This window comes from Elephas maximus, chromosome 17, assembly GCF_024166365.1.
Source record: "Elephas maximus indicus isolate mEleMax1 chromosome 17, mEleMax1 primary haplotype, whole genome shotgun sequence".
Classification (NCBI taxonomy): Eukaryota; Metazoa; Chordata; class Mammalia; order Proboscidea; family Elephantidae; genus Elephas; species Elephas maximus.
Window position 1 is genome coordinate 38916331 of NC_064835.1, and position 26315 is coordinate 38942645.

Below are 26315 nucleotides of genomic sequence, written 5' to 3' on the forward strand. Positions count from 1 at the left end.
CAGCTGGGACCTCCTCATACCTACATTCACTCTACAGATATTACCCAAACGGCAATGGGAATCTAACTGCACAGGAGGCAGTGAGGCCAGGCAGGGAGGTTTGTGGATTGAGAATTCTGATAAAGGTTTACTTATAACCTTACACCCTGAAAATGTGTGTATGCATCTGTGTAGTCACTCATCTGCTGTCAGGTAATCAATGAGCAGGAAGTGCTCATCCAGGAGCTGCGGTTGCCAGGGAGCACTGCCCAGGTTGCTCTTGGTCACTAGGAGCCCCTTTGTTTGTGTCAGTGATTCCACATCTTGCCTTTTCATGCTAAGCAGAGAGGTTTGAGATTTTCGGAATATTATTTCTTTGGTATAGTCTATAGTAATCTCCCAACAAGATAAAAGATGGTATAGAGAAAAGCATTCTGACCTGGGAGTAATTAGGCCTCCATTTGGCTTAAATGATCTCAAGTTCCCTTATGATACTAATCATTGTGGGCAGAGAGTTAGTCCCCTCCAGTCTTGGTCTTCTCTTCATGCCTTAGACATAAATGTATGGAGACGTGTACTTCAATAGCACTGTCTTTGTTCCTTTACTTGTGCTACAGTGATTCGGGTTGACATGTGGTCAAGAACTTTGTGACTAAAATAAGGTCTGCTTGTCACTAACCTATGGGTTGTTGCTGTAGCCCATTTAGCAGCCTACCACGTGTTACCACAGATGAACTATTCATGTTTCTATATAAATTCAGTCCCTCCCCCTGTGCACTAGATCTCAACCCCTCCCACTCAAGGCCCTGATTCACTAATTTTTACTTTGTTTGCCTATCCCATCAAGTTTTTACTCTCTACTGAATCATTATCATCAGCAGACACTCTTGCTACATTTTAGCATTTCTGCCTAGAAATGTGATTAGAGCTCCTGACTTAGACCAATGGGAGAAGGTTAATAGAGAGTAGCCATAGGAAGCATTTCTGCTGCAAAGGACCTCTTTAAAGTGTTGAAAAGCAAAGATGCCACCTTGAAGATTAAGGTGTGCCTGATCCAAGCTTTTTTTTTGATCCAAGCCATGGTATTTTCAATCGCCTCATATGCATGTGAAAGCTGGACAGTGCATAAGGAAGACCGAAGAAGAATTGATGCCTTTGAATTGTGATGTTGGTGAAGAATATTGAATATACCATGGACTGCCAAAAGAACAGACAAATCTGTCTTGGAAGAAGTACAACCAGAATGCTCCTTAGAATCAAGGATGTCGAGATTGTGTCTTACATACTTTCGATATGTTGTCAGAAGGGATCAGTCCCTGGAGAAGGACATCATGCTTAGTAAAGTGCAGGGTCAGCAGAAAAGAGGAACACCCTCAATGAGATGGATTGACACAGTGGCTACAAAACAATGGGCTCAAGCATAACAACGATTGTAAGGATGGCACAAGATGAGGCAGTGTTTCGTTCTGTGGTACATAGGGTTGCTATGAGTCAGAACTGACACGATGGCACCTAACAACAACGACATGGGAAACACTTGTGGATTTTTAAGACGCTCTCAGTGTAAACACTAAACAGCATTCTCACCACTGCTACATTGGAGAAAAGAGGCCTTGGGCAAGTCAGGAGGGGAGTGTTGGGGAGCATGGCCCTGTCCATCTGTCCTGTCCTCCTGATCGAGCGGTGGTAGGGGGCACAGTAGACCGAGTATACATGCTTCTCCCTTATTAAAAACAACATTTCCCTAGGTCTGACTTCCCCTGTAGACTGCTGTCCTATTTCTTTGTTTTCCTTTGCACCAAAACAATTTGAAAGAGCTGCTTATATACAGTTAGTTTGAATTCTCTTTGTTACTTGACCTCTTTGTAACATAGGACATAGTCGATCACTCCATTATCTTTATAAACTTTTTCAGTGGCTTCCAGGTACCAAACTGTCACAATTTTCCTAGCTTATTGATTGCTCCCTTGTAGACTTCTCAACTGATTTCTCTTCATCTCCTTCACCTCTTTGCAAGTTAAAGTTCCCATTAAGAGGGCTAATGTCTATCCTTTCTCTTTCTGAATTCCCTCCCTTTGTTATATTATCCAGTCTTATGACTTTAAATATCATCTATATAACAACAACTCCGAAACCTTTCCCCTCACATTCCAAACTTACTTTTCCAACTGCCTACTCAACAATTCTGATAGACATACCGAGCTCGACATATCTAAAAGTAAATTCCAGCCCCTCTCCTCTCAAAAAAGTCTTCCCCCACCACAGCTTTTCCATCTCAGTTGATGCCAAATTTACGCTTCTGATTGTTCAGGCAAAAAATTTGGAGTCCTCCTTGTACCTGTCCTCTCTCACTCCATATCCAATCTGTCAGTGTTAGGGCTCCGATTTCAATCTATAGCCATGATCTTCTTCATTTTCACTGCTATCACACTCCAAGCCACCATCATCTTTTACTGGGGTTATGGCAATAGCCTCCTAACTGGTCTCCTTGATTCTACCCTTCAGCAGAAATGTTGCTCCTCTACTCAAACATCTGGATGAACTCCTCAATTAATTAGAGTAAAAGCCAAATTTCTTACAGTGAACTTTTAATTGGTCCTTCCATTACTTCTCTGACCTCATCTCCCACTGCTCTCTCCCCATTTGCTCAGTCTGCTATAGCCACACTTGTCTCTTTGCTGTTCCTTGAATAACTTAGGTACACTCAGATGTCAGGGTCTTTGCACTAGCTAATACCACTGCCTGGCATGCTCACTCTCCCAGATATCCTCATGGCAAACTCCCTCACTTCCTTCAGTTGTGACCTTCTCAATAAGGCCTACTTAAACTCCCCTGTTTAAGATTGTAACCCTCCTCTAGCATACTGTGGAGCTCTAGTGGTGCAATGGTTAAGAGCTCAGCTGCTAACCAAAAGATCGGCAGCTCGAATCCACCAGCCATTCCTTGGAAATCCTATGGGGCAGTTCTACTCTGTCCTATAGGGTCACTATGAGTCGAAATTGACTCGATGGCAAAGGTTTTGGGTTTTTTTTTTTTTTGTTTCACATACTATGAATTTTACATATTTGTTATGTTTACTGTTTATTGTCTGATTTCACTCATTAGAATATAAGCTTCTTAAAGGCAGAAATCTTAGTCTATTTTATTCACTGATAAATTCCAAGGTCCTAGTACAGTACTTGACCCATACTAGGCACTCAGTAAATAGTTGTCAAATGAATGAAGTTACACAGCAATATCCATGAACCCATTTTCAAGAACTTAATAAGCAATTAAATATAGCTTCATTCTGAAATTTGGGCATAACATGCAATTAAAACAAATCCTACAGGACATAAACAAAAAGTTAACGTTATTTGTTAAGCTTTCTCATAAACATAGAGGTTGCAATTCTGTTTTGAAGCAAATAGAACAGAAGATTCTGAGGAGAAATGCACCAAGCCTCTGAGACATGTAGATCCACAAACATAAAAACAACCAGGTTTCTTACCTCTTTGACTCCATTCGTAACATGGGCATTTATAAACACTTGGGGTTATTAAAAGCCTATATCTCAATAGTACCATCCATCACTTTTCTGACATTTAAATTACAAAAGCTAAATCAGCAACAAGGTGAGAGTATTGCTGCTTAGATTATAAACACTGCCATCTTCCAGCAATGCAAGTTGAAAGATTTTTTAAATCATCCCCCACTGGTATTCCACCGCTTTACCCTATTTGTCTTATTTTCTGCCAAAATTGCCACCGGCACATGGGTTAGATAAAAACTGAACTCAGATGTCACTTCCTCTGGGAAATCTGGTGAAACCTAGCAGACCTGGTTTTTTTCATCTTTTTGCTTCCATGGGATTGTTTATGCAATAGCTCGGGTAGGTAGCATGCCGTGTGTGTTAATGTGTTTTCATGACTGTGTCTCCCTGTGTGAAGTACTCAAGGACAATGACTTGTCTTGGTCACTTTGTTATCTGAGCTTCCAGTGCCTGGTAAAGGGTGGGAGCACAACGAATGGCAGTTACATGAATGACCTTGTAGATGAATTGCTCTATGTGGAGTTTCACAATGAAGTAGCTTTTACCTTAACCAGATTTGGTATTTATAGTTGTTCATGATAAGATTCTAATCAGGGAACTAAATCACAGAAATTAAGAATTTGGCTTCTAAATTTATTGCTGTCAACAATACAGCAGCAGAGAAATCAGGCCATGAGGTCAGCCATATACCGAAAAAATATGATTCAGAATCCCAAAGGATTGCTCCTTATACACCAAACCCCTTCATGGCTGGGAAGGATTCTGCACAGTTAGGGAATTGCAGAGCATGAGAACTCTTAAATTCTTAAGAAAGATATCCCAGAACTGCTGTAATGGTTCACATTGCCTGGCATTTGCAGTAGCGGTCAAAAGTGGCTTGCGTGCAAATGAGATGCCAATACAGGGGAGTCAAGTCAATCATTGCCAGCTAGGCCTTCCTCAATAATTGCTTATTGGGGAGTCACTGTGGCCACTCCCTAGGGCTGGAGCTCTTAGATATTGACATCTGATGATTTGTCCCACAGGTCCCTCCCTAAAGGGGTAGAAGAAAGTAGAAACAAGCAAACATGCCTAGTTCATTTTTGCCAGCTCCTCTCCAGTTCACCTGTGTCTACCCCCTTCCTCCTCACCTGGAGTTCTTGGCAATCCTTTTCTACCAAAACCATTTCAGGTAAATACAGGGTACTCTGAAGGTCCTGCCAATGATGCTTCCTGGAAAGTAACTCAAAAATGCTAGCCAAGTCCTTCTTTAATACTCAGGACCATGCTTACTGCTTTAGACTCCTTTCTTTTCAAATTGGCTTAAAGTACTCTTAATTGATCTTGAAACTCCACAGCCATAATTGTACATATAGCTATACTACTATTTATAACCCACTAATTTTTAGATACTGCCTTTTTGTTTAGTTTAAGGTATTTTTCTACAGGAACCATATCTGAGCTGTCACTCACTCCTATTACTCTGAAGCTACTAGACTGAAATCTAAGTCTGTCCTAAAGGATGTGCTGGAACAGTTTGGGTAATAACAATCACGTGTGCAATGAGAGAGACAGTTCATCTAAATTAATAACATAGTTATGGCTTAAGACTTTCCACATCTGTTTTATTCCAGACATATCTGAGGCTATAAGAAAACAACCTAATACTGCCTTCTAATACTTATTGGTATTATCATCAAGTGTGTTTCTATTGTTAGCCATTTCTATCAAATATTCATTGGAGAGCAGCGATGAAGGAGCCAGTGGCCTGATTTACAGGTTCTGGATAAACCTAATTTTTAGGCAAACAATCTGAGAAAGCCTAGAAGCCAGAACAGGTCAGAGGTCGAGGCCTGTGACATGAGAAGGCCATCTTTCACCAGTTGGGAGAAAGACAACTGACATACCTAAAGGGTTTGCTAGTATACTGTGCTGGACATTTAAAACCATAGAGCGGTAATTGTCCACTGGGGCAATCCCCTCCACCCCGCCCCCGGGGGACATTTGGCAATATCTGGAGACATTTTGACTGTCACAACTTGAGGGACGCTATTGACATCCAGCCAGTAGAGGCCAAGGATGTTGTTAAACTTCCTACAATGCGTAGGACACCCCACCATCACAAAGAAGTATCCTGCCTTAAATGTCAAGGTTAAGAAACCCTGACATAGGGACATTAGGAAAATTGAGTTCAAGAAGCTAATACAGAGCCATAACAATTAAGAACTGGAGCATCATCAAAGGGTAGAGCCAGCTTTATGGACCAGATAATGAATGTCCTCCAGATAACAAACCAGAAAGACGAGAAATAAATATAGGGGAGGGGTTGAATTTCTAAGTGAATCCGGTCATAGAGTGTCAAGGGGGAAGGAAGCACCTTACTGATCAACCCAAAAAAGCCAGAAGTCCAGGTGAGAAATCCTGATGGACAGGTTAAAAAAGGTCCCAATTGCATCAGTCACACAGTGGTTTCCATGAGTTCTAACTTCGCAGAGTGGAGTGGAATAGCAGGAAATTAGAAAGGGTTGCACATGAAGTAAAACACTGGCTTACATGTCCACTTACCTCTGTCATCCCAGCAATACTAGTTAGTCTGGGTCCCTCGAGAACCAGATATAAGACAGGACTAAATGTACAAGAAATTTATTAGATGAAGCACCTGTGAGAGAAAATGGGGACAGGGAGGGGCTGGAAAAGGCTAGGAATGCCATTAGTTCTGATTCCCGTGAAAGTGAGAGCACAGAAAGCAGGGAAGGCTGAGTAGAGGCACTGAAACCCTGGTATAGTTGTAAGCAAAGTTTGGCAGAGCTTCTGGGGGGTTCTCAAGGTTGCCCATTAGAGGAGTGCACCTTTCCCAAGAATAAAAACCAGTACGCCCCATCTGTGTCAGAGTAGAACTGTGCTCCACAGGGTTTTCAATAGTTAATTTTTCAGAAGTAGATCATCAGGATTTTCTTCTGAGGCAACTCAGTGTGGACTGGAACCTCTAAACTTTCAGTTAGGTGCTGAGCGTGCTAACTGTTTACACTACCCAGGGACTTCCTCCCAAGAATGGACCTGCCGCTCAGTGGCTGGCTGAGGGCAGCTGTGGGGAGCATCACAGTGCAAATACCACAGTGGATTCTGCAGCGCAGAAGCTGGAGCTCTTGGTCAGTTACACTTCCTGCAGTTAATGACCTTGAGAGAGAATTCTCACAGCCACTATAGACACTGGGCTTGACCTGAGTCACCTCAGGATACAAGCTGTGCTCAGGAAAATGTAACATTTCCAAATTTCTCTATTTTATCATTTTCTGTGTATCTCCATTCATATATTCTAATAATATTTCTTTTGAGAAAGTCTAGCCCTATCTCAGCTGAGGGCAAAGGCAATTGCTAAACTAAATCAGAAGAGTTAGAGCCTCAGTGTCTCTAGGGTGGTGATCCCTGGGAAAGAGGTGGGACACAGGGAAGCAAAGGGAGAACTCTGGAGATAAGAATCGTGGCCATTTGGGATGGATAGTCCATTTCCTTGGCTTTTGTTTCTTAGAATAACGGCTTTGCATTTATTTCCCTGCAATGTTTTCTTGTTTCTGTTGTTATTGCTTTTTGTTGGTTTGTTTTTTGACAAAGAAGGGGTATTCTGGATGTTGGTCTATATGCACTGACTTGTCACTCATTTTTTACCACAAAGATGGTATTGTTGAAGAACATTACAGCTGCTCCAAGATGGGGTCTACCATAGCAACTGTATTGTACCAGCATCTAGCATGATGTGTGGCCAAGGACACATCACCATGCTAACTCCCAGAGATCAGCAGCCAGAGGAATGTCATTAGCAGCATCTTACCAAGAATGCTTTGACATTTACATACTGACTATAGCCCCAAGGACACGGCATGTCTCCAAAGGAGTACCCACCCCCAGGAGCACTTTGAGGGTTACATTGATATGAAGAGAAGAAATGCCAGAGTTCCTACTTTTATTTATGTTTATCTTATCCTTGTAAAACTGACTTTTTGTCATCATGTATATAATTTATACATAAATAAGTATATATTGTGTGCACATGCTTAAAACTACAGGTAGGAATTTATGAACAAAAAAGTTGGAGGATCACAGGTAGTACAGTTGGTTTTAAGTTTTTGTTTTGTTTTCTACAGCTGAAACTGATGGTATAAAACAAGTGAACATGGGTGACTCTGAAAACTGTAGGGCTCTGGACAACATAAACAGAAAACCATAGGCTGCAGGACATGGGCCTGTGGGACTTGGTCTGAGAGGCATCAATTTGTGGGAGAAAACCGAAGAGAGCTGGGCAAACTCCTGAACAAAGTCGTCATTACAAGGGGCCAGATAGAGATGGAATAGCCAGGCAATAGCATGGAATATGGAATAATCATTCAGGACCAGTGTGAGGTATTCCTGAAGGAATTGCAGGAATGTTCTGAGCCAAACTGAGTCAGCGTGTAACTACAGTGACTTTTTAAAGGGATGCCTGTGACCACGGGTGAGGGCAAGGCAGGGAAAATCAAGGATGTCAGCCTGGCCTGCACAGCACCCATGAAACAAGCAAGGTAGGCTAAAGTTTCTTCAATCTCCACCTACCTGCCCCCCCCCGACCCAGTTCTGACATCCTAAGATTGGAATACCACAAAGTCCTGGAAGCAATGGTTTTCTCTGTAAGTGCTAAAGTGGAGTCCCATGATATTCCTCCTTCTGATGTAGAAAAGAGACAGCCTTCAAATACCCCATTACTAGCACACAAGGTTAACCAAAAGGAGGGCTGGGAGTGGTGTGTATGATATGTCTTTAGGGTGGTAACCAAGGGCAGGTTGGCAGGTAAACAGTTGTACAGACCAAGGGTTTCTGGTATTTCTGAGTTCCTGTAGTTTACCCCTTGATGCCTAGGTCAAGGGTATGCCCACAGAGGCTTAAATCTCAATGGACAACAGTCACTGTACTCCACATCAGCATCAAGGAGATATTCAGCTCTGAGTCAGAGGCACTCTCAGGGCTCAGATTTACTCCTCCTACTGCTCTGTTGGCACTTTTTTTTTTTTTTTTGATGAAAACTTAATTTTAGAATAGTTTTACAGAAAAGTTGTGAAGATAATATGGAGTTTCCATACGCCCCATACCAAGTTTTCCCTATTACTAACATCTTAAATTAGTATTACATAGTTGTCATGATTAATGAACCAATATTGATACATTATGATTTATTAAAGTCCATACTTTATTTGGAGCCCTGGTGGCACAGTGGTTAAGAGCTCTGCTATTAACCAAAAGGTCAGCAGAATCCAGCACCTGCTCCTTGGAAACCCTATGGGGCAGTTCTACTGTGTACTATAGTGTCGCTATGAGTTGGAATTGACTCAATGGCAACAGGTTTATATTTTATTCTGTTAGCACTATTTGCTGGGTGGCTGACTCACCTTCTCTCCTCAACTTCAGCAACTGCAACCTTCTTGCTTGGTGGCTTGGTGCCTCAGTTTTATCCTTCTTGACTTTGGCCCCTAGATATTTCTAGATCCACTTAATTTCCACTACATCTCTAACCTTGGCTCTCTGGCTTTACACTGACTTTCATATACCACCAAGTGTGCTGTGGAGTCCAGAAAAGGGGACTTCAAGGAATTCTGAGAGAATGACTAAGATATTTTTTATGTATCCATTTCTTTCAGCAAAATGAAATCCAATCACAGGCCTAATGAGAGATCTGCTGATGGTAAAACAAGCCCTACAGCCCACATCTGGGAGGGATAACAAAAGGGCAAGGTAAATTACAGACTTTCACTTACTGAAAAATCTTTCACTGCCACTCCCTTCCCAGATGTCACCATAAAAAAGCAGCAGACAGAAATAGCCATGAAGAATTAAAAATGAAGAAGAATAGAGAATATAGGATGTTTTTACAAGATAAAAAATTCATAATGTATCTTCTTTGATTTTTCTCCTTCCTCTAGCTTCCTGAACTTGCTTCCATTGCTTCTGTTCTTAAACCACAACCATAAAATCTGACTTTTGGTACCAGAAAAATTGCTTGCCCTCCCAGGAACGTACACTCTAATATATGAAAGATTATCCTAGTGGGAAAGTCAATAGTTTCTCAATTCCTCTAATCTGCAAGAGAACAGGCCTGTCAGACAAGCCTGATGTCCATGCTTTGCTGAGGCTGACTGGCTTCCAAAAAACACCGACTGTTTCTATGATTTGATCCTATCAACACAGCTTCTGAAGCATGTTAATGAGACCTCGGGCCAGGGACCAGGGGTTGGGCAGTTCAACACCAAAGCTAGATAGTACAGCCCTATATCTCTGAGAGTCTTCCCATCCAAAGACAGGCCCAAAGCATTTATGAGTATTAAAATCTGCAAAACTAATTTTCTAGTTCCAGTGGGAGCTAAAACATTTCCCCACACCACCTCAAATGAGACAAAGACTCAGAGTATGAGTAAGGTACAAGCAAGCTGTACTGTTCCCCATAAAACCAAAAAAAAAAAAAAAAAATTGCCATTGAGTCAATTCTGACTCATAACGACCCTATAGGACAGAATAGAACTGCCCCATAGGATCTCCAAGGAGTGGCTGGTGGATTTGAACTGCTGATTTTTTGGTTAGCAGCCAAACTGTCAACTACTGCACCACCAGGGCTTCAACTCTTCTCTAGAGCTTATGGTCAGGGCCTTCAGACTTTAACTACCCAGAAGACAGGACAGTGACACAGAGAGAAGCACACTTATAAAGTGGAATGTGCTGGGGAGGTTCTTGGTCCCAAGGTCCCTTTCCAAAGCTCTGAGCCAGTTCATCTCAGCTCAGACTGGGTCTTTTTCTGCAGCTACCGAGAAGTTGAGCACGTTGGACTAGGGCAAGGTGCAGGACAGGTGTGTGAGCCTGGACATCCTTTCTGACTACCAAGCACACACTGCATTAGTGGCTCTCACTCTGGACTCAGCCCAGCATAAGTTGAAAGGGTTTGTGAGGACCTGAGATGCTGTAATAGCCCTTGGGACTAGGAAAAGAAGAATCTCATATATAGGGATGCATTAATCATCCCATTTAGAAAAATTAATCCTCTCCCTACCATTTTTTCTGGAGAGCCAAAGAAGACCCCCCTTCCACAACAGTATCTTTTCCATTCATACACTGCTCTGAGATTCTACTTTTGATAGCAATAGAAGCCTTAGGAGTTTGATATCATTAGTTCAGGGCCTGGTATTCAGAGGGCTGAAGAGAACTTTTGACCTGACTTTAGGCTCCATTTTGGAGTTCTTTCTTGACCCCACCATGTCTCTCTCATTACCACCCAAACAGCAGAGTTTACATTCTCTGGCAGGGCCAGAGTAGCTCAGTTGGGGAAACATGGACCATTTTCCAAGGCCCTCCATGGAAAAAGAAGAAGCAAACCAAATGTTTCTCCATATATAGGGAGGTCTGTCAGTTTGTCTTAGTGTGCTGTCTTCCATGTTGCTGTGATGCTGAAAATTATCCTACTGGTATTCAAATACCAGCAGGATCACCAAAGATGGACAGGTTACAGCAGAGCTTCCAGACTAAACAGACTAGGAAGAAGGAATTGGCAGTCTATTTCTGAAAAAATTAGCAAGTGAAAACCTTATGAATAGCAGAGGAACATTGTCTGATATAGTGACAGAAGATGAGCCCCTCGGGTTGAAAGGCACTAACCGAGAAAGAGCTGCTTCCTCAAAGTAGAGTTGATTTTAATAATGTGAATGGAGTAAAGCTTTTGGTACCTTCATTTGCTGATGTGGCATGACTCAAAATGAGAAGAAACTTTTGCAAACATCCATTAGTGATCGGAACATGAAACGTACAAAGTATGAACCTAGGAAAATTGGAAGTCCTCAAAAATGATCATAAAGATCAATATCCTAGGCATCAGTGAGCTGAAATGGACTGATATTAGCCATTTTGGCTCAGACAATCACATGGTTTACCATGCTGGGAATGACAAATTAAAGAGGAATGGCATTAAATTCATCATCAAAAAAACATTTCAAGATCTGTCCTGGAGTACATTGACAGGATAATATCCATAAGCCTACAAGGAAGACCAGTTAATACCACTATTATTCAAGTTTACACACCAAACACTAACACCAAAGATGAGGAAACTGAAGATTTTTACCACTTTCTTCAGTCTGAAATTGATCAAACATGCCATCAAGATTCATTAATAATTACTGATGATTGGAATGCAAAAGTTGGAAACAAAGAAGAAGTTGGAAAATATGGCCATGGTAATAGAAATGATACCAGAGATCGCATGATAGAATTTTGCAAGACCAATGACTTCTTCATTGCAAATACCTTTTTTCAACAACATAAACAGTGACTATACACATGGAACTTACTGGATGAAAAACACAGGAATCAAATTGACTACATCTGTGGAAACAGATGATGGATAAGCTCAATATCACCAGTAAGAACAAGGCCAGGGGCTGACTGTGGAACACACCATCAATTTCTCACATACACATTTAAGTTGAAGCTGAAGAAAATTAAAACAAGTCCATGAGATTCAAAATGCAGTCTTGAGTATATCCCCACATGAATTTGAAAAGCATTTCAAAAACAGATTTGACACATCGAACACTAATAACCAAAGACCAGAAAAGTTGTGGGATGATATCAAGGACATCATACACGAAGAAAGCAAAACACAGGAAAGAAAGAAAAGACCAAAATGGATGTCAGAAGAGACTCTGAAACTTGCCCTTGAACATACAGTAGCTAGAGCAAATGGAAGAAATGATGAAGTAAAAGAGCTGAACAGAAGATTTCAAAGGATAGCTCAAAAAGACAAAATAAAGTATTATAATGAAATGTACAAAGACCTGGAGTTAGTAAACCAAAACAGAAGAACACACTCAGCATTTCTCAAGCTGAAGGAACTGAAGAAAAAAATTCAAGCCTCAAGTTGCAATACTGGAGGATTCTATGGACAAAATATTGAATGACTCAAGAAGTATCAAAAGAAGATGGAATTAACTTGAGCTGTAAACTTTCATCTAAAGCACAATAAAAAAAAATTTTTTTTAAAAGAAGATGGAAGGAATATACCAAGTCACTGTGCCGAAAAGGAGTGACCAACATTCAATCATTTCAACAGGTAGCATATGATCAAGAACCAGTGGTATTGAAGGAAGAAGTCCAAGCTGCACTGAAGGCACTGGTAAAAACAAGGCTCCAGGAATTGATGGAATATCCATTGAGACATTTCAACAAATGGATGCAACGCTGGAAGCACTCACTCATCTATGCCAAGAAATTAGGAAGACAGCTACCTGGGCAATTGACTGGAAGAAATCCATATTTGCGCCCATTCTAAATAAAGGGGATATAACAGAATGCAGAATTTTTGAACAATATTACTAATATCACATGCAAGTAAAATTTCACTGATGATAAATCAAAAACATTTGCAGCAGTACATCAACAAGGAACTGCCATGAGTTCAAGTCAGATTCAGAGGAGGATGTGAAACAAGGGGATATTAGATGGCTCTTGCCTGAAAGCAGGGAATACCAGTAAAATGTTTACCTATGTTTTATGGACTATGCAAAGGCATTTGACTGTGTGGATCATAGCAAATTATTGTGAAGAATGGGAATTCCAGAACATTTAATTGTGCTCATGAAGAACCTGTACATAGGCAGTCATTCAAACAAAACAAGGGGATACTGTGTGGTTTAAAATCAGGAAAGGTGTGCATCAGGGTTGTATCCTTTCACCATACTTGTTCAATCTGTATGCTGAGCAAATAATCAGAGAAGCTGGACTATATGAAGAAGAAGGTGGCATCAGGATTGGTGGAAGACTCATAAACAAATTATGCAAATGACACAATTTTGCTTGCTCAAAGTAAAGAGGACTTGAAGCATTAACTGATGAAGACCAAAGACTACAGCCTTCAGTATGGATTGTACCTCAACATAAAAAAAAAAAAAATCCTCACAACTGGACCAATAAGCAACATCATGATAAATGGAGAAAAGACTGAAATTGTCGAAGATTTCATTTTACTTGGATCCACAAATCAATGACCATGGAAGCAGCAGTCAAGAAATCAAAGGATGTATTGCATTGGGCAGATCTGCTGCAAAAGACCTCTTTAAAGTATTAAAAAGCAAAGATGTCAGTTTGAGGACTAAGGTATGCCTGATCCAAGCCATGATATTTTCAATTGCCTCATATGCATGCAAAAGCTGGACAATGAATAAGGAAGACAGAAGAACTGATGCCTTTGAATTATGGTGTTGGCGAAGAATATTGAATATACCATGGACTGCCAGAAGAACAAACAAGTTTGTCTTGGAAGAAGTACAGCCAGAGTGTTCCTTGGAAGCAAGGATGGCGAGACTTTTTCTCATGTACCTTGGACACGTTATCAGGACGGACCAGTCCCTGGACACATTATCATGCTTGGTAAAGTAGTGGGTCAGTGAAAAAGGAAGATCCTCGTCAAAATGGATTGATATAGTGGCTGCAACAATGGGCTCAAACAAAGCAACGATTGTGAGGATGGCATAGGACAGGGCAGTGTTCCATTTTGTTGTACATCCATAAAAACCCGTTGCTGTCGAGTCGATTCTGACTCATAGTGACCCTGTAGAACAGAGTAGAGCTGCCCCACAGAGTTTCCAAGGAGTACCTGGTGGATTTGAACTGTTGAACTTTTGGTTAGCTGCCATAGCTCTTAACCACTATGCCACCAGGGTTTCCTTGTTGTACATAGGGTCACTACTAGTTGGAATTGACTCAAACACATCTAACAACAACAAGGAAGTGAAGCAGAACTTCTCCAAAATACGTCTCCTACTCCAAAATAAATATCACAGCCACTTGGAATGTGCTACACTGATAATTGTAATCTCACTCAACCTAGTCAAGCAAAGAGAGAAAATCAACAAGGTTGACGTAGAAAAGAAAGAGAGAAAAACAGACAAAAATGCCACACCCAAGTGATGCAACAAGACTTGGCAACCTGGAAGTGTATAGCCCTTCATAGCCACTCTGGGAAGATGGTGAGGCAGTTCTATTTTCCTATTTTTCAAAGGATTAAGAGCCTTGGAGAGGCTAAGCCATTTGCCCACACAGTTCATAAGGGCAGAGACAAGCCAGAAGCCGTCGTCTTATTTCTAGGTCAGTGTTTCCAAACTCTCCCACAAGGTGGCAGCAGAAGGGCCAACTGTCTACTTTTAAAATTAACAATTTAAGTGAAAGAAAGAAAGAAATTGTCATTCTGGTCATAATAAAGAAATGGCTCAACCTTCATGAACATCATGGGCTAAACTGAGAGTAGTCACAAGACAATGCCCTTTTACTTCCAAGACTGCTCCCCAAACAGAAGAAGCAAACAGGTATAGAATACTGACAGTATTTTTCACCATTCCTTCTTCTCTGGGCCTCACCCAAAAGAGGCAGCCAGCCCAGGGCCAAGTGAGACTGGATACTCTCTTCGCCAGGGGACTCCCAAGAAAACTCCAGTTTCTTGGAGTCTGTAGGCTGATGGGTTATTTCCATCTGCCACATTCTCTCTTCCAACATTCTCCTCTCTTTGAGGAGTATGGGAAATACCTTGGCACTGGGCTGCTAAGAAGAACTAGGTTGCATGTTCAGAAAGGTCAAAGACTTCCTTAGGCCTGTTTTCCCAGGAATGGAAATGCCCATTGGTGCTTTGGCCTCACCATCTTCATGTCCTAATGGTCCTACCATCTTGTATACCATTGCATTTACCCTACATCACATCTGGCATGTCTCTATATCTGGACTCTTGCCTTCTACTCTCCATTTGTCTACAGCTCTTTTGTACCTATCATTTTAATTATGGCCATGCCCATGTTGTTAACTGTGAAGACAGTGTGGTGGTGGCAGGATTAGAAAAATAAGAAGACATGGCTTTTCCACTTATTAGCATACAGGATAGTTCTGAGGTATGTGAAAGCACTTTTACACTGTAAATCACTATTTAACCATGAATCATTAATATGCAGACTATGGCATTCTCTGTATGGATTGTCTCTTGGCTCAGTGCAAAGCCAAATCCAAACAGGTAACCTAAAAATAAATGTTTTTATGGTATAGTGATGATGAAGGCAGGTGCCTTTCATAGTGTGTAGACCAAACAAGTCAGGTTGACACATATCTGGCATTTGGTAATGTATCATGCCGAGCATATTCTTCCACATATCAAGAAAAGTTTATTTCTAGGAGTCTTCCAGTTAAGTTACAAAGGTCATTTGAAGTATGAGAATGCCTTTGTAAGGGATAAGACTTTTGTTTGTTTGTTTGTTTCTGTACCTTTCACCCTAATCCTTGGGAAAAGATACCCTGCAGTGGCCCTGTTCCCAGATGTTCTTTATGCACAAGGGGAGAGAGCACTGGGAAACAGGGAAGTGGCCAGGGTTACACATCTGTTTTTCCAAAGGCTTCAACAGGTTGCAGACTGGGTAGCAAAGTTCAGGTCAGCCTTTCACTATTGTGTTGTTGAGACAAGACCAGAAAGATTATGTAAACATCTGTGTCCAAGTGTTGGCTCAGTCCTTATCTCTAACTAAATGACTTTGGAAAATAGACTCCCTTTGCCTCAATTCCCTCATCTATATTAGATAATCTCCAAGGGCCTCTACTTTTCTCAATAAATTAGTGTAATTTAAAAAATGTTTGCCTGGCAGCCATAGATGACATGCTATGCTCAGAGGACCTGGGTGGTGGAACTTGAGAGGAGATAATACACATTTTTATGTCATTATGAAAGTGTCTGCCAAGTAGCTGCCTCTTGGCACCCATGAGTCACTCTATTGTCTGACCAAAGCTTCTCTACAATGCCTGGTTCTTCCAGGAGAAAACAATCACGGGCAGGTCCAACAGATAACACAACTAGGGCTCTGTGCAATCTTGTTGATGGATAGGGAAGATGAGTGATGCAATTTTTAGTCCCTGTATTAGATCCTGAAAGGAACCAGTTAAGGAGCTCATATTATTGGACCACCAGGAATTATGGAATTTCCAAAAACAGTCTATTCCAGCTCCTGTGTCAGGCCTAAACACCCAAACTGAATCAGTCAAGCAGGAATTTGAGGACAGGTACTCTTTTCAATTCTCCCAAAATGGTTTTTGGTACTAACTGTGGGTTGACTTTATATTCAGATTCTGCAGACATGCATGGAGCACCGAGACATTTCTTGTGAAGACTTTCAAGTTTATCGGTGTCTATCCATTCCAGTTGCCACCATCAAGTTCCAAGACACTGCCATTTCCGCCTCTGAACGACTGCATAGCCCCCCAACTGCCTACTCCTTCCAATTTTGCTCAACCCTAATCCATTCTGCAAAATGCAACAAGAATGAGATTTACCAGGTATAAATCATGATTCTCCCTCCCACCACATGAATCACTTCAATGGTTTTCCATCACTTCTAGAATAAAGGGCAAAATGACAAAATGTCCTTCAATAACTGTCTGCGTCTGCTGACCCCTTCCCATCCCTCCAGCATCGTCTTGCACCACACTCTCTCCCTCTATGCTTCAGTCAAACAGGAGGATGTGCTCTGATCCCCCACGGCTTTGCATGTTCTGTTCATGCTTCTTTTTTCCCTTTGGTTTGGATAATTTCTACTTCTCATCCTTTATCCTTCATATCTTAGCTCAGTTGTCACTTTCACAGGGACACCTTTGCTGGCCTCCAAGACAAGATCAAGCCTTCCTCATAGGTCATATAGCACCACACCCCTCCATTTCCAGAGCCCTTGTCTGTCATGATTTCACATCTCTGCGGGTATTTATTTGATTTTTGCCTGTCTCTCACTAGACTTTAGGAACCAGAACAATTTTTGTTCAACCATTGTGTTCCCATCACATAACACAGTACTTGTCACATAGTAATCACTCTATAAATAATACACCAAATAAATGAATGTGCTTGCCCCTGCAGGGCATTTAGAAATGAAAAAAGCAAGATCTCAGCATTCAGAATCCCACACTTATGACATAGCAACTCTGAAATAAGGTAGAGTATGAAATGTGATTGTGAAGTATGAGATATTATAAGGCCCTTTTTCTGTCTCTTCTGATTTGTTGAGCCCACATTTACATTTTCCATATCAACATCAACCCGTTTAAGTATCGCTTGATACTATGGATTCACTTCCATGCCATTGAGGAGCCCTGGTGGCACAGTGGTTAAAGCACTTGGCTGCTAATCGAAGGGTCAGTGGTTTGAACCCAGCAGCCACTCCACAAAAGAAAGATGCGGCAATTTGCTCCCATAAAGTTTACAGCCTTGGAAATCCTATAGGGCAGTTCTACTCTGTCCTATAGGGTTGCTGTGAGTCGGAATTGGCTCATCAGAAATGGGTTTGGTCTTGATCCATGCCATTTGCATTTTCCTGTTCCAACCCAGGATTTTTTTTCTTCTAACCAGCACAATTCCTTCTTGTATCTGCACAGTTTGTACTTGTGGGAATCAAGGGCATGACTCTAAATTTCAAGTAATTAGGGCCACTTCTCCAGACTTCCTGATGGTATCATGGAGTAATTTTAGTTTGATTTAAACCAACAGCACATATTAGGCCTACATCTGGGTTCACTAACAACTGGCACACTCTTATGTATCTGTCAAAACATGAAACGTGAGATCCAAAATATGCAGCCCCAGCTCTGAGCCACTCTGCACGTGTGTTTAGTTAGTAGCTCAGAGCTGGTGTTTGTTGACAAGCATGAACACTAAAACGAATAATCACTATAAAAATTCTTTGCATATTTCCATCTCCCATTAGCAAAGCCTATCCCCAAGCCTCTCTGTAGGTATTGCCCTGCAGATGGGGGGGCCAATGAGTGGGCAGGCCAGGGGCCCAAATTCTTCTGAAGATTCGGAGAGATGCAATATAACAATTGGGGCCCTGACACTTTTTGTGTGTGTGTGTGTGATGCTTACTCTTTCATCTATCCATTCATTCATTCATCTACTCATTCATTCTTCCAACAAATGAGTTTGGAGCACTTGTTTTCTATCAGTCTCTGTACTACTAGGCACTAAGAGTATGTTAGTGAACAAAATAGATGTGGTACCTGCCTTTGTGGACCACAGTCGAGGTAGGAAAGACAGGCATTAAACAAAGAGCTACTTTAGAATATGGGGATTCGCAGTGTTAGAAGTGGGAGCCTAGTTTTGTGGACTTGCATAATAACCAGGAAAATGTAGCCTACTTCAGAACTTAAAGAATTCCCTCCTGGGAAAGTGACGTTTAAGCTGAGCCCTGAAGGATGGAAAGGACATTTAGTCAGAAACATTGTGGTAAGAGGATCAGAAATTTCCACCCTCAGATAACATTACTTTCCTCCTTGAGAAGGAGGGAACATGACATGTTTGAGGAACTGAGTAAGTCCAGAGTGACTACAGCCAAGAGCTGGAAGGGGAGAGACATGTGAGAGGAAGCTAAAAGGGAAACAAGGGCCGGATCATGGCTTTCTAGGTCATGGTAGGTGTTTTGAACTATATTCTAAAGGCAACCAGAAGTCTATGTAGTATTTTAAGCAAGGAAAAGATAAGATCAAAACTGGCTAATACCAGCACTGCTTATCTCACAGCCTCTTGGGAGGAACAAATGACGACAAAGATAAGTTTTCCACATAAACTATAAAGCATGAAAACCCATAGCATGCTATTCTTGGCATAATCACTAATCAACTTCCCAAAACCAAAACAAACCCCAAGTGTTTCAGAGTAGAACTGCTCCACGGGGTTCTCAATGGCCAATTTTTCAGAAGTAGATCTCCAGGCCTTTCTTCTGAGGCATGTTTGGGTGGATTTGAACTTCCCAGCATTTTGTTTGCAGCCCAGCACTTAACTTTCAGTTAGCAGCCAAGCACTTAATCGTATGGGCCACCCAGCAATCTCCCATTTGTAAGTTTCCTGGGTGTAAAGACTCAGGAATGACCTCTCAGGTCATTTCAAAGACTGCTCCTTGAAATGCCAACTGTGCTGGTTTTTCACAGCAGATTACTAGTGCAATGCTACTGTCACTTATTTCCCACGAACGTGCAAAGCAGCCATTCCAATCAATGGCCTGTGTCCTGATGCCTCTATTCATCCTGGCCTTTCCCAGGTTCTCTCAGCACAGCATCTCTACTCATTAAAGGCAATGTGCCTGCATCATAATGATAATGCTCTGCACTTACCCAGCACATTGCCCAGGGGTGTCTCAAAGCATTTGGCAAACATTTAATTAAGTTAGTCTAGTAAGTGCAGGGGCGTCCCCAGCCTCTCAGCACCAAGGGGCCTGGGTGGGAGGGAGGTGAAGAAAACAAGTGCTGACTCTGCCTCTAGCCCAGGCTCTGGGCCACATGGGCGAGTGGGCAGATGTGTGAAGAGCTGGCGTGTCCGTGGAGCTGGGAGGAAACATGCACCCATGCGGCAGCGTCTGCCAGAGGGAGTGTAGGCCGCAGCCATATGTGCCCACCAGCGAAAGCACCAAGGCTGGGTATGTGCAGCTGGAAGTTCTGGAAGGGCCGAGATAGAAGTCAGGGGAAGGGGCTTACTTTCCTTAGGGAAGCCATGAAAGTGACTTGGAAAGAAGCCAAAGCGTGGGTGTGTCTTGACGTGAGCAGGGCACAGAAGAAGGGAGGCGGGATGTATATTCTATTCACACACCTACATGAACGCAATAGTGAACCCATTTGTCTTTAAACTCCCCTCTGGTCATAGGTTTTACTTCTGCTCCATTCTCAGAATACCTTTAGTCCTGCCCTGGGCCCTGCAAATACCACTGTCTTGGGCATTGTTGAGTGGTGCAGAAACCTATCAAGTGGGACCATTTTCATACCCTGCTGTGTCACAGCCTCCCCTCCCTGGAGGAAATGTAGGGGCAACCATGGCCCTGCAGATTAAGCAGCAAAGTATATGTCCGGGACTCCCACCAGCAGGGACGAAAGGCATGAAGGACCCTGTCCCAGGGCCTAGAGCTGTGCTGAGGGATCTGATTCTGAGCTTTTAGCAGAGTTGGAAGGGTGGGAGACTAGAGCAGAGCTGCCCAAAGGTCTTGCCAGCCTGCCTACTTCCCCCAGTGTCTGCCCAGCCCTGCATTCCAGAAGGTGCTAACATCACTGCTTCTGACAGGCTAGCTTGTCAGCAGCCAGGAGCCAACTGTGGACCAACAGTTGAGTTCACTGACATGAAGGCTGGGGTGATTTCCTTCTCTTTTCTCTCCCCAGCCCCAGGCAGCTGCAGGCAGGGTTGCAGGTTGCTGGGCTTCATAGACACAAGCAGCTACTAGACAGGGTTCCTGGGCACTGACTGCCAGGACTGATATTACATGTCTGTGTACCAAGCACATCATCAAAAATATTGTAATGCTTTAGGAGACCAAAGGGGCCATATAGGCTGCCTTAGTTTTCCAGCAGAGAAATCAAGGCCCAGGAAGCTAAAGATTAGCAGGCATGTTCTCACTGAAGGTCAAAAAAGAAGGAAGTGGATGAATCATTTCCTATTTTACTGAATTTATGTTTCTTGAGGCAGGGGAGTATCTTAACTAATTGATTTTGTTTTATCGAGACCTGTACAACTTCTTGTTGAATAAGCAAATGGGTGGATTGTGTTCTGCTAATTTTCATCATTGGGACAAAGTCAGTACAGCTCTATCTAGTCTTCCTCTTTCAGCAACAATAAAGAATGCCCCCTTACCTTCCCCTAAAAGCAAGCAGCCTTCTCTCTTTACCCTAGTACCAGGAGACCAGGATGAAATTTCTATGATAAAAACTCATAGATGTTCACCTTGTTATCACTTAAGAGAGGATTTTGGCTGCTCTATTCAATTGGAAGCCAGAAGCACATATTATCGGAGCCCAATCAACAGATTGCTAAAGGGGTCTCAAAGAATGGCTTGAACCAATTAAACAAACCAAAGAGAGCTCCCAAATCAAAAAGTGTCACTTCTCAGCTGAGGGACTCAGGTCCAGGCCCTCCCTCCCCACCAGTCCCCACCCCAGCCCCAGAGTAAGAGCCTGGCCCCTCTGAGCTCCTACACAGGTTTAACGTTAGTTCTCAGTGGCTGACATGGGAAACTCAGGCCCAGAGCTGATAAATAGCACACTCAGGAAAGAGCCAGCTGTTTAAGTAATCTCCTGCTGTAACTTTCCAGTCTACAGAGACATGGCAGAGGGTGCTAATAATGAGAGAAAACATCAGGGTAGACAAGACTGAAGCAAGACATGAGAACTTCAAGCCATTTGGAATTTCTGATTAATCTCAGACTGAGGAATGCTGTCCAGCTCCAGGCTACCGCGGTGGTCTTTATGAGGCAGCCTACACCCATCTCCTTCCTCATGCCTGTCATTGCCCTGGGCCAGTGTTGAGTGCCGACACGAGGTGATTTGATCTTATTAACGTGTCCATCATTTCCAAGGGATGAAGGCCACAAGATAGCATGGTGGCTGAGGAGGAGGGGACATGAATCTGTGAGTGGCAGAAAGATAATGAGGTCTGATCATAAGCAGACACCCAGCCCTGGTTCCTATCTCTTTTTTAGTGAGCGTGGGGACTGTATTATCCCAGTGGCTAATGATTCTCCTATTTTGATCCCTTTCGAAAATCAGGAAATCTTAACAGATTTCTTACCACCGTGATGGTGAGAGGTAGGGGATGAGGAGATCTAACCTTGGCTGTAGAGTGCCCACCCCCAAATCCAAACCAGCAGGTCTCACCTCAAAGCCAAACAGCCGTACACCAAGAGTGTCCCAAAGAGCCCTAGTTCCAGAGAACACTTTCCTGAAGGAGAATGCAAGAAAGTATGTCCTGGAAAAGAAAGAATCCAAAAGCTCAGAGTGGATTCTTCACCCAAGTCCAGGAGTTTCTGAAGGTAATAGGACAAAGCCTGACTAAGATGCAGGAGATAGGGCTGTGGCTGTGAAGCCAGGCTCACAGATCTCTGAGGGAGGACACATCAAAATCCTGGCCAAGGAGATGGACATTCCTCACTGCCAGCTCCCCTGTTTTGAGTTGCAGAACAGAAAAGAAGATGCAGACAGGACGGGCTGAGAAGGGGACGAATGGGAGGTAGTGGTCCAACCTTGAGAAAAGAAGCCCTCCAGACTAGGATACAGTGTGCCATCACTAGCCCAGCCCTTCTGGGCTGCACCGTGTTGTAGGAACTGAGCCTTCACTGTTCTCCCAACCACCTGCCCAGGTACATGGGGCCATTTCTCAGAGGCGAAGGGGAAAAGAGCTGGCTGAAGAAGGGTTTTGACTCAGTGTTGCAGGTTTTGAACAGTGATTCTAGAGTATAATGTCTCTTAAAATGTGGTTGAAAAGTGCCTCAGAATGACCTGGACTGCTTGTTAAAAGTGCATGTGTCTGAGCTGGGGAGGGGAACCTGCATTTTTAACCCACCCTGAAGTGACTGATGCAGATGGCCCGCATCACCTACTCCCTGGGAACTGCTTCCCCAGGGCCTCCTCCCCATTCTGTTCATCTACCCCCAGTAGCTCCCATATAAGGTCAAATTGCCCCCTGCATAGACCTGTCTCCTCCCCACACCGAAGGCAACAGACATGCCCTCACCCTTGGTGTCTGACTCCACAACAGCATCTTAAGCCTGTGCCACTGGCGTGACAATTAGATAGTCCCGCTGCCCTCTGCTCCATCTTGCTGTGGGCTCATTGCAGTTTTCACTTTTTACTGCCCTTCTGTCACAGGAATTCCACAAGGAAAGCCATTTATGACTACCAGCCTCCCCCTGGAAGGCACTAGGTGACAACAACATTAGCCTCAGAATTATCCTGGGATGGAAACGTGTTTTACCAAGAAATAGAAGCTGTGGAATGAAATGGCATGGAGGTCTAAGCATATCAAGGTTTCATTACTATATTAACCTCTGTCTTCAGGCTCAGGGAAAGTAAATGGCTAATGAGCTGGCATTTACCCCTTTGGCGGAAAAAAAAACCATCTTTTGAGAAAAAGAAAAAATAAAGTCTAAGGATATAAAAGAAACAAGAGTAGTGAGGAAGGCGAAGTCACAACTGCTCCAGTGCAGCTAATGATAACTTTCGGGCACAGCCGGTTCCATTTCCACAGGAGCCCTTTAAGACGCAATGCTTTTCTTCATCCTACTTCCACCTCTGTAACAGCAACTTTTCCTCCTCCCTGTTAGCAGTTTCTCAGGCCAGGCCTCTGGCATAATTAATATAAAGAGCAGGCCCTCAAGCTGGCCACAGATTATGTGAGAAGGAGTGTCCACTGGGGAGGGGTGCTGGGCTCTGAGAGGCCCCAGGTCTGCCCATCACCCCCTCACCCCAACCTTCACCCCCCATGCTTCACCTGCCCTGGGCTGAAGGGCTTAGCAGACAGGGCTTGTTCCCCTTGAAGGCAGCTGGCTTCCTTAGGAATGGATGCTTCTCCCAGGTAAGGTGCCCCTGGCTCAGCACCGTGGAGTGGGACTTAGGGTGTTGGGGTGGGTGCACTGCAGTGCAGTGTCAGAAACAGCAGTGGTTCGTTGCCCTCCCTGGTCAAAGTGCCATTTCCTGAGCTCTGCCCTGAGAGGAGATCACGGAAAGCCAGACTCCCTTTGGGGCAGGGGTCCTGATTTCTGATGCTATCTTCCTCAGGGCTCAAGCAGAGTTGGGGGGACAGGGACATGGGTGCTGGGAGGCCCCCATCAGCATCTATCCAGTCCAGGGTCTTGCATACATATACAGGAAAGTTTGTCTTCTAACACCAAGGACCCAAAGCACCCACTTGGCCCCCTGGATCAGGCTCAAGCAGGTACTGCACCCTTTTTGGCTATACTGCCCACCCTCCCCCACCCCCAGCCATGTCCTGCTGAAACCCCTCCTGACCCTGACCGACGCTTGAATTTGGAAGAATAACCACCACAAAAAAGATTAAAAAAAAAAAAATTAGATTCCCCCAAATGCTTATATAGAACCGCCATGCTTGAAAGGGTGCAACTGAAAAGAGTGTTACAAAACATTTCTGCTCTCAGTCCCTTCTTCTTTCTCTCCAATGAACTTCCATTTTCCTGATTTCACTTTGGCAGCTTGAAATACATAAGGCTTTACGCTCTTAAAACAAACAGATAAACTACAACAAAAAAAATCACCTTACCTAGCGATTCTGAATATAAAGATGTGTTTATACCTGTACAAAGGTATGTAAGGTTAAAGAATCTTAGCATTTATGCCTCTGTGTGTGTGTGTGTATAATGTTTAACCAAACACATGCATCTCAATTTGAGAAAAAAGAAATCCTTGGGGTTTAGTACAGAAACGCCACAGACCCTTTGATGCTGCCTGGAACCTTGGCAGGAATCACCCAGCCACTTCAGCATTGTTTGAAGGGTACCTGCAGGCATTCAATTGTCTGCTTGCGAATGGCATGCGTGCAATTATCCGATCTATTAAAACATGTTGAATTTTGCAACATATTCACTCAGATGATTGTCCTTAGGATTGCAGCATCTTACCTGTGTCACTGCAGATTTTGTTTTCCCCAACCAAGTCCTACTCACACTTAAGCCATTAGGCTAGGTAGGGAGGATGTTAGGGAAAACCAGGTAAATCCAGATTCCCAGGCTTTCCCCCTTTATGGATATTGCAAATGCTCTCAAGGGAGACTAGAATTTTCAGAGTGAGGAGTGGGAAGGAGAAACGAGGAGGGCTCTGAATTCCAAAGACATCATCTGCCCATTTGGCAGAAGGATAAAGCAAGGGTGAGAGGTGGGAGCAGGTATGTTCTATGATACGAAATGCATGAGCAAAGGAAAAGGAAAGGGAGAGGAAGCAGCTGAGGTACCAGAGAGTAGGGGAGAGAGCGCTGGCTTGACAGGAAGGGAGAGAGCGGAGAGGGAAGGAGAGAAATAAGAGAGATAGAGAGAGATAGAAAAAAATACAGGGAGATGTAGAGGTAGAGATTAATTCAGAAACAGAAAGAAGACTGAGAGAGAAATAGACGCCCCACGGATCCCGCAGGTCCCAACACAGCTGCAGGAAGGGTTTATGATGGAGAGTTTAGACCCCTCTTCTCCTATTTTTTTTTTTTCTCCTAGCCCAGGGGCACAACTGGTTAATGCCAGCTGGTATCTTTCCTGCCTCCCAGCATGAAGCAGATCTCGCACCCAGCTCACTGGAGCCCTGAGCAAGGACCAGCCCGGTGCTGCCAGCATGTGTGCGTGTGGGAGTGAGGGGAGCGGGTGTGTGCGTCTGCACACAGCAAACCTGCCCCTTCACTCCCGGCATCTCTCATTCCCTCTCTTCCTCCCAGCCCCTGCGCTCCCTTCTCCTCCTACCTCCCAGGCTCCAGTATCTTAAACTCCCCCCTCCCCAAATGGAACAAACCCTTCCTGGTACCTGGGATGAAGAGTAGAGCAGTTGTTGCAGAAAAGACGATCCAGCAGGCAGGATGGTTCATCTTGGGCTGAGGTGCTCTTGGTAGCTGGGCTGGCTACTGCTGCTGCTGCCACCGCAGCTCCTTCCTCTGTGCGGAATTCTGAGCAGGTTTAAATCCAATGTTTGCAAAGGGAGGGAGAGAGCTGAAGAGAGAGGGAGCCAGAGAGAGCGCGTGAGAGAGACAGGAGCAGGCAGGAGCGTCTCTGGCTGGTTTTTCCTTGCACATACACACAACTGGTAAGAATCATAAGCACCAGTCTGCTCAGGGCTCAGAGCCGACCGCCTCCCAGGCACGCATTGGCTCCACTCTCCTGAGTGACACACAGCCTCTCTCCTATTCTGAAGGCTTGACTCTAAGGGGAGTTGAAGCCCAGCCCTTACTCACTCCCTGATCCAGAATGCACCAATGTGCTCAACACCAGCACTGTGCAGTGTACGT

General features: G+C 43.6%; 1 protein-coding gene across 1 annotated transcript in view; it reads right to left on the reverse strand.

Moving 5' to 3' along the window:
- Positions 1 to 26092, reverse strand: part of OPCML (opioid binding protein/cell adhesion molecule like) — a 1635517-nt gene extending 1609425 nt beyond the window's left edge. Inside the window, exon 1 of the mRNA XM_049856264.1 lies at positions 25838 to 26092. Coding sequence (XP_049712221.1) covers positions 25838 to 25898 — 61 coding nt within the window. The 5' untranslated portion in view covers positions 25899 to 26092. The remainder of the gene's footprint in view (positions 1 to 25837) is intronic.
- Between the last annotated feature and the right edge of the window lie 223 nt (positions 26093 to 26315).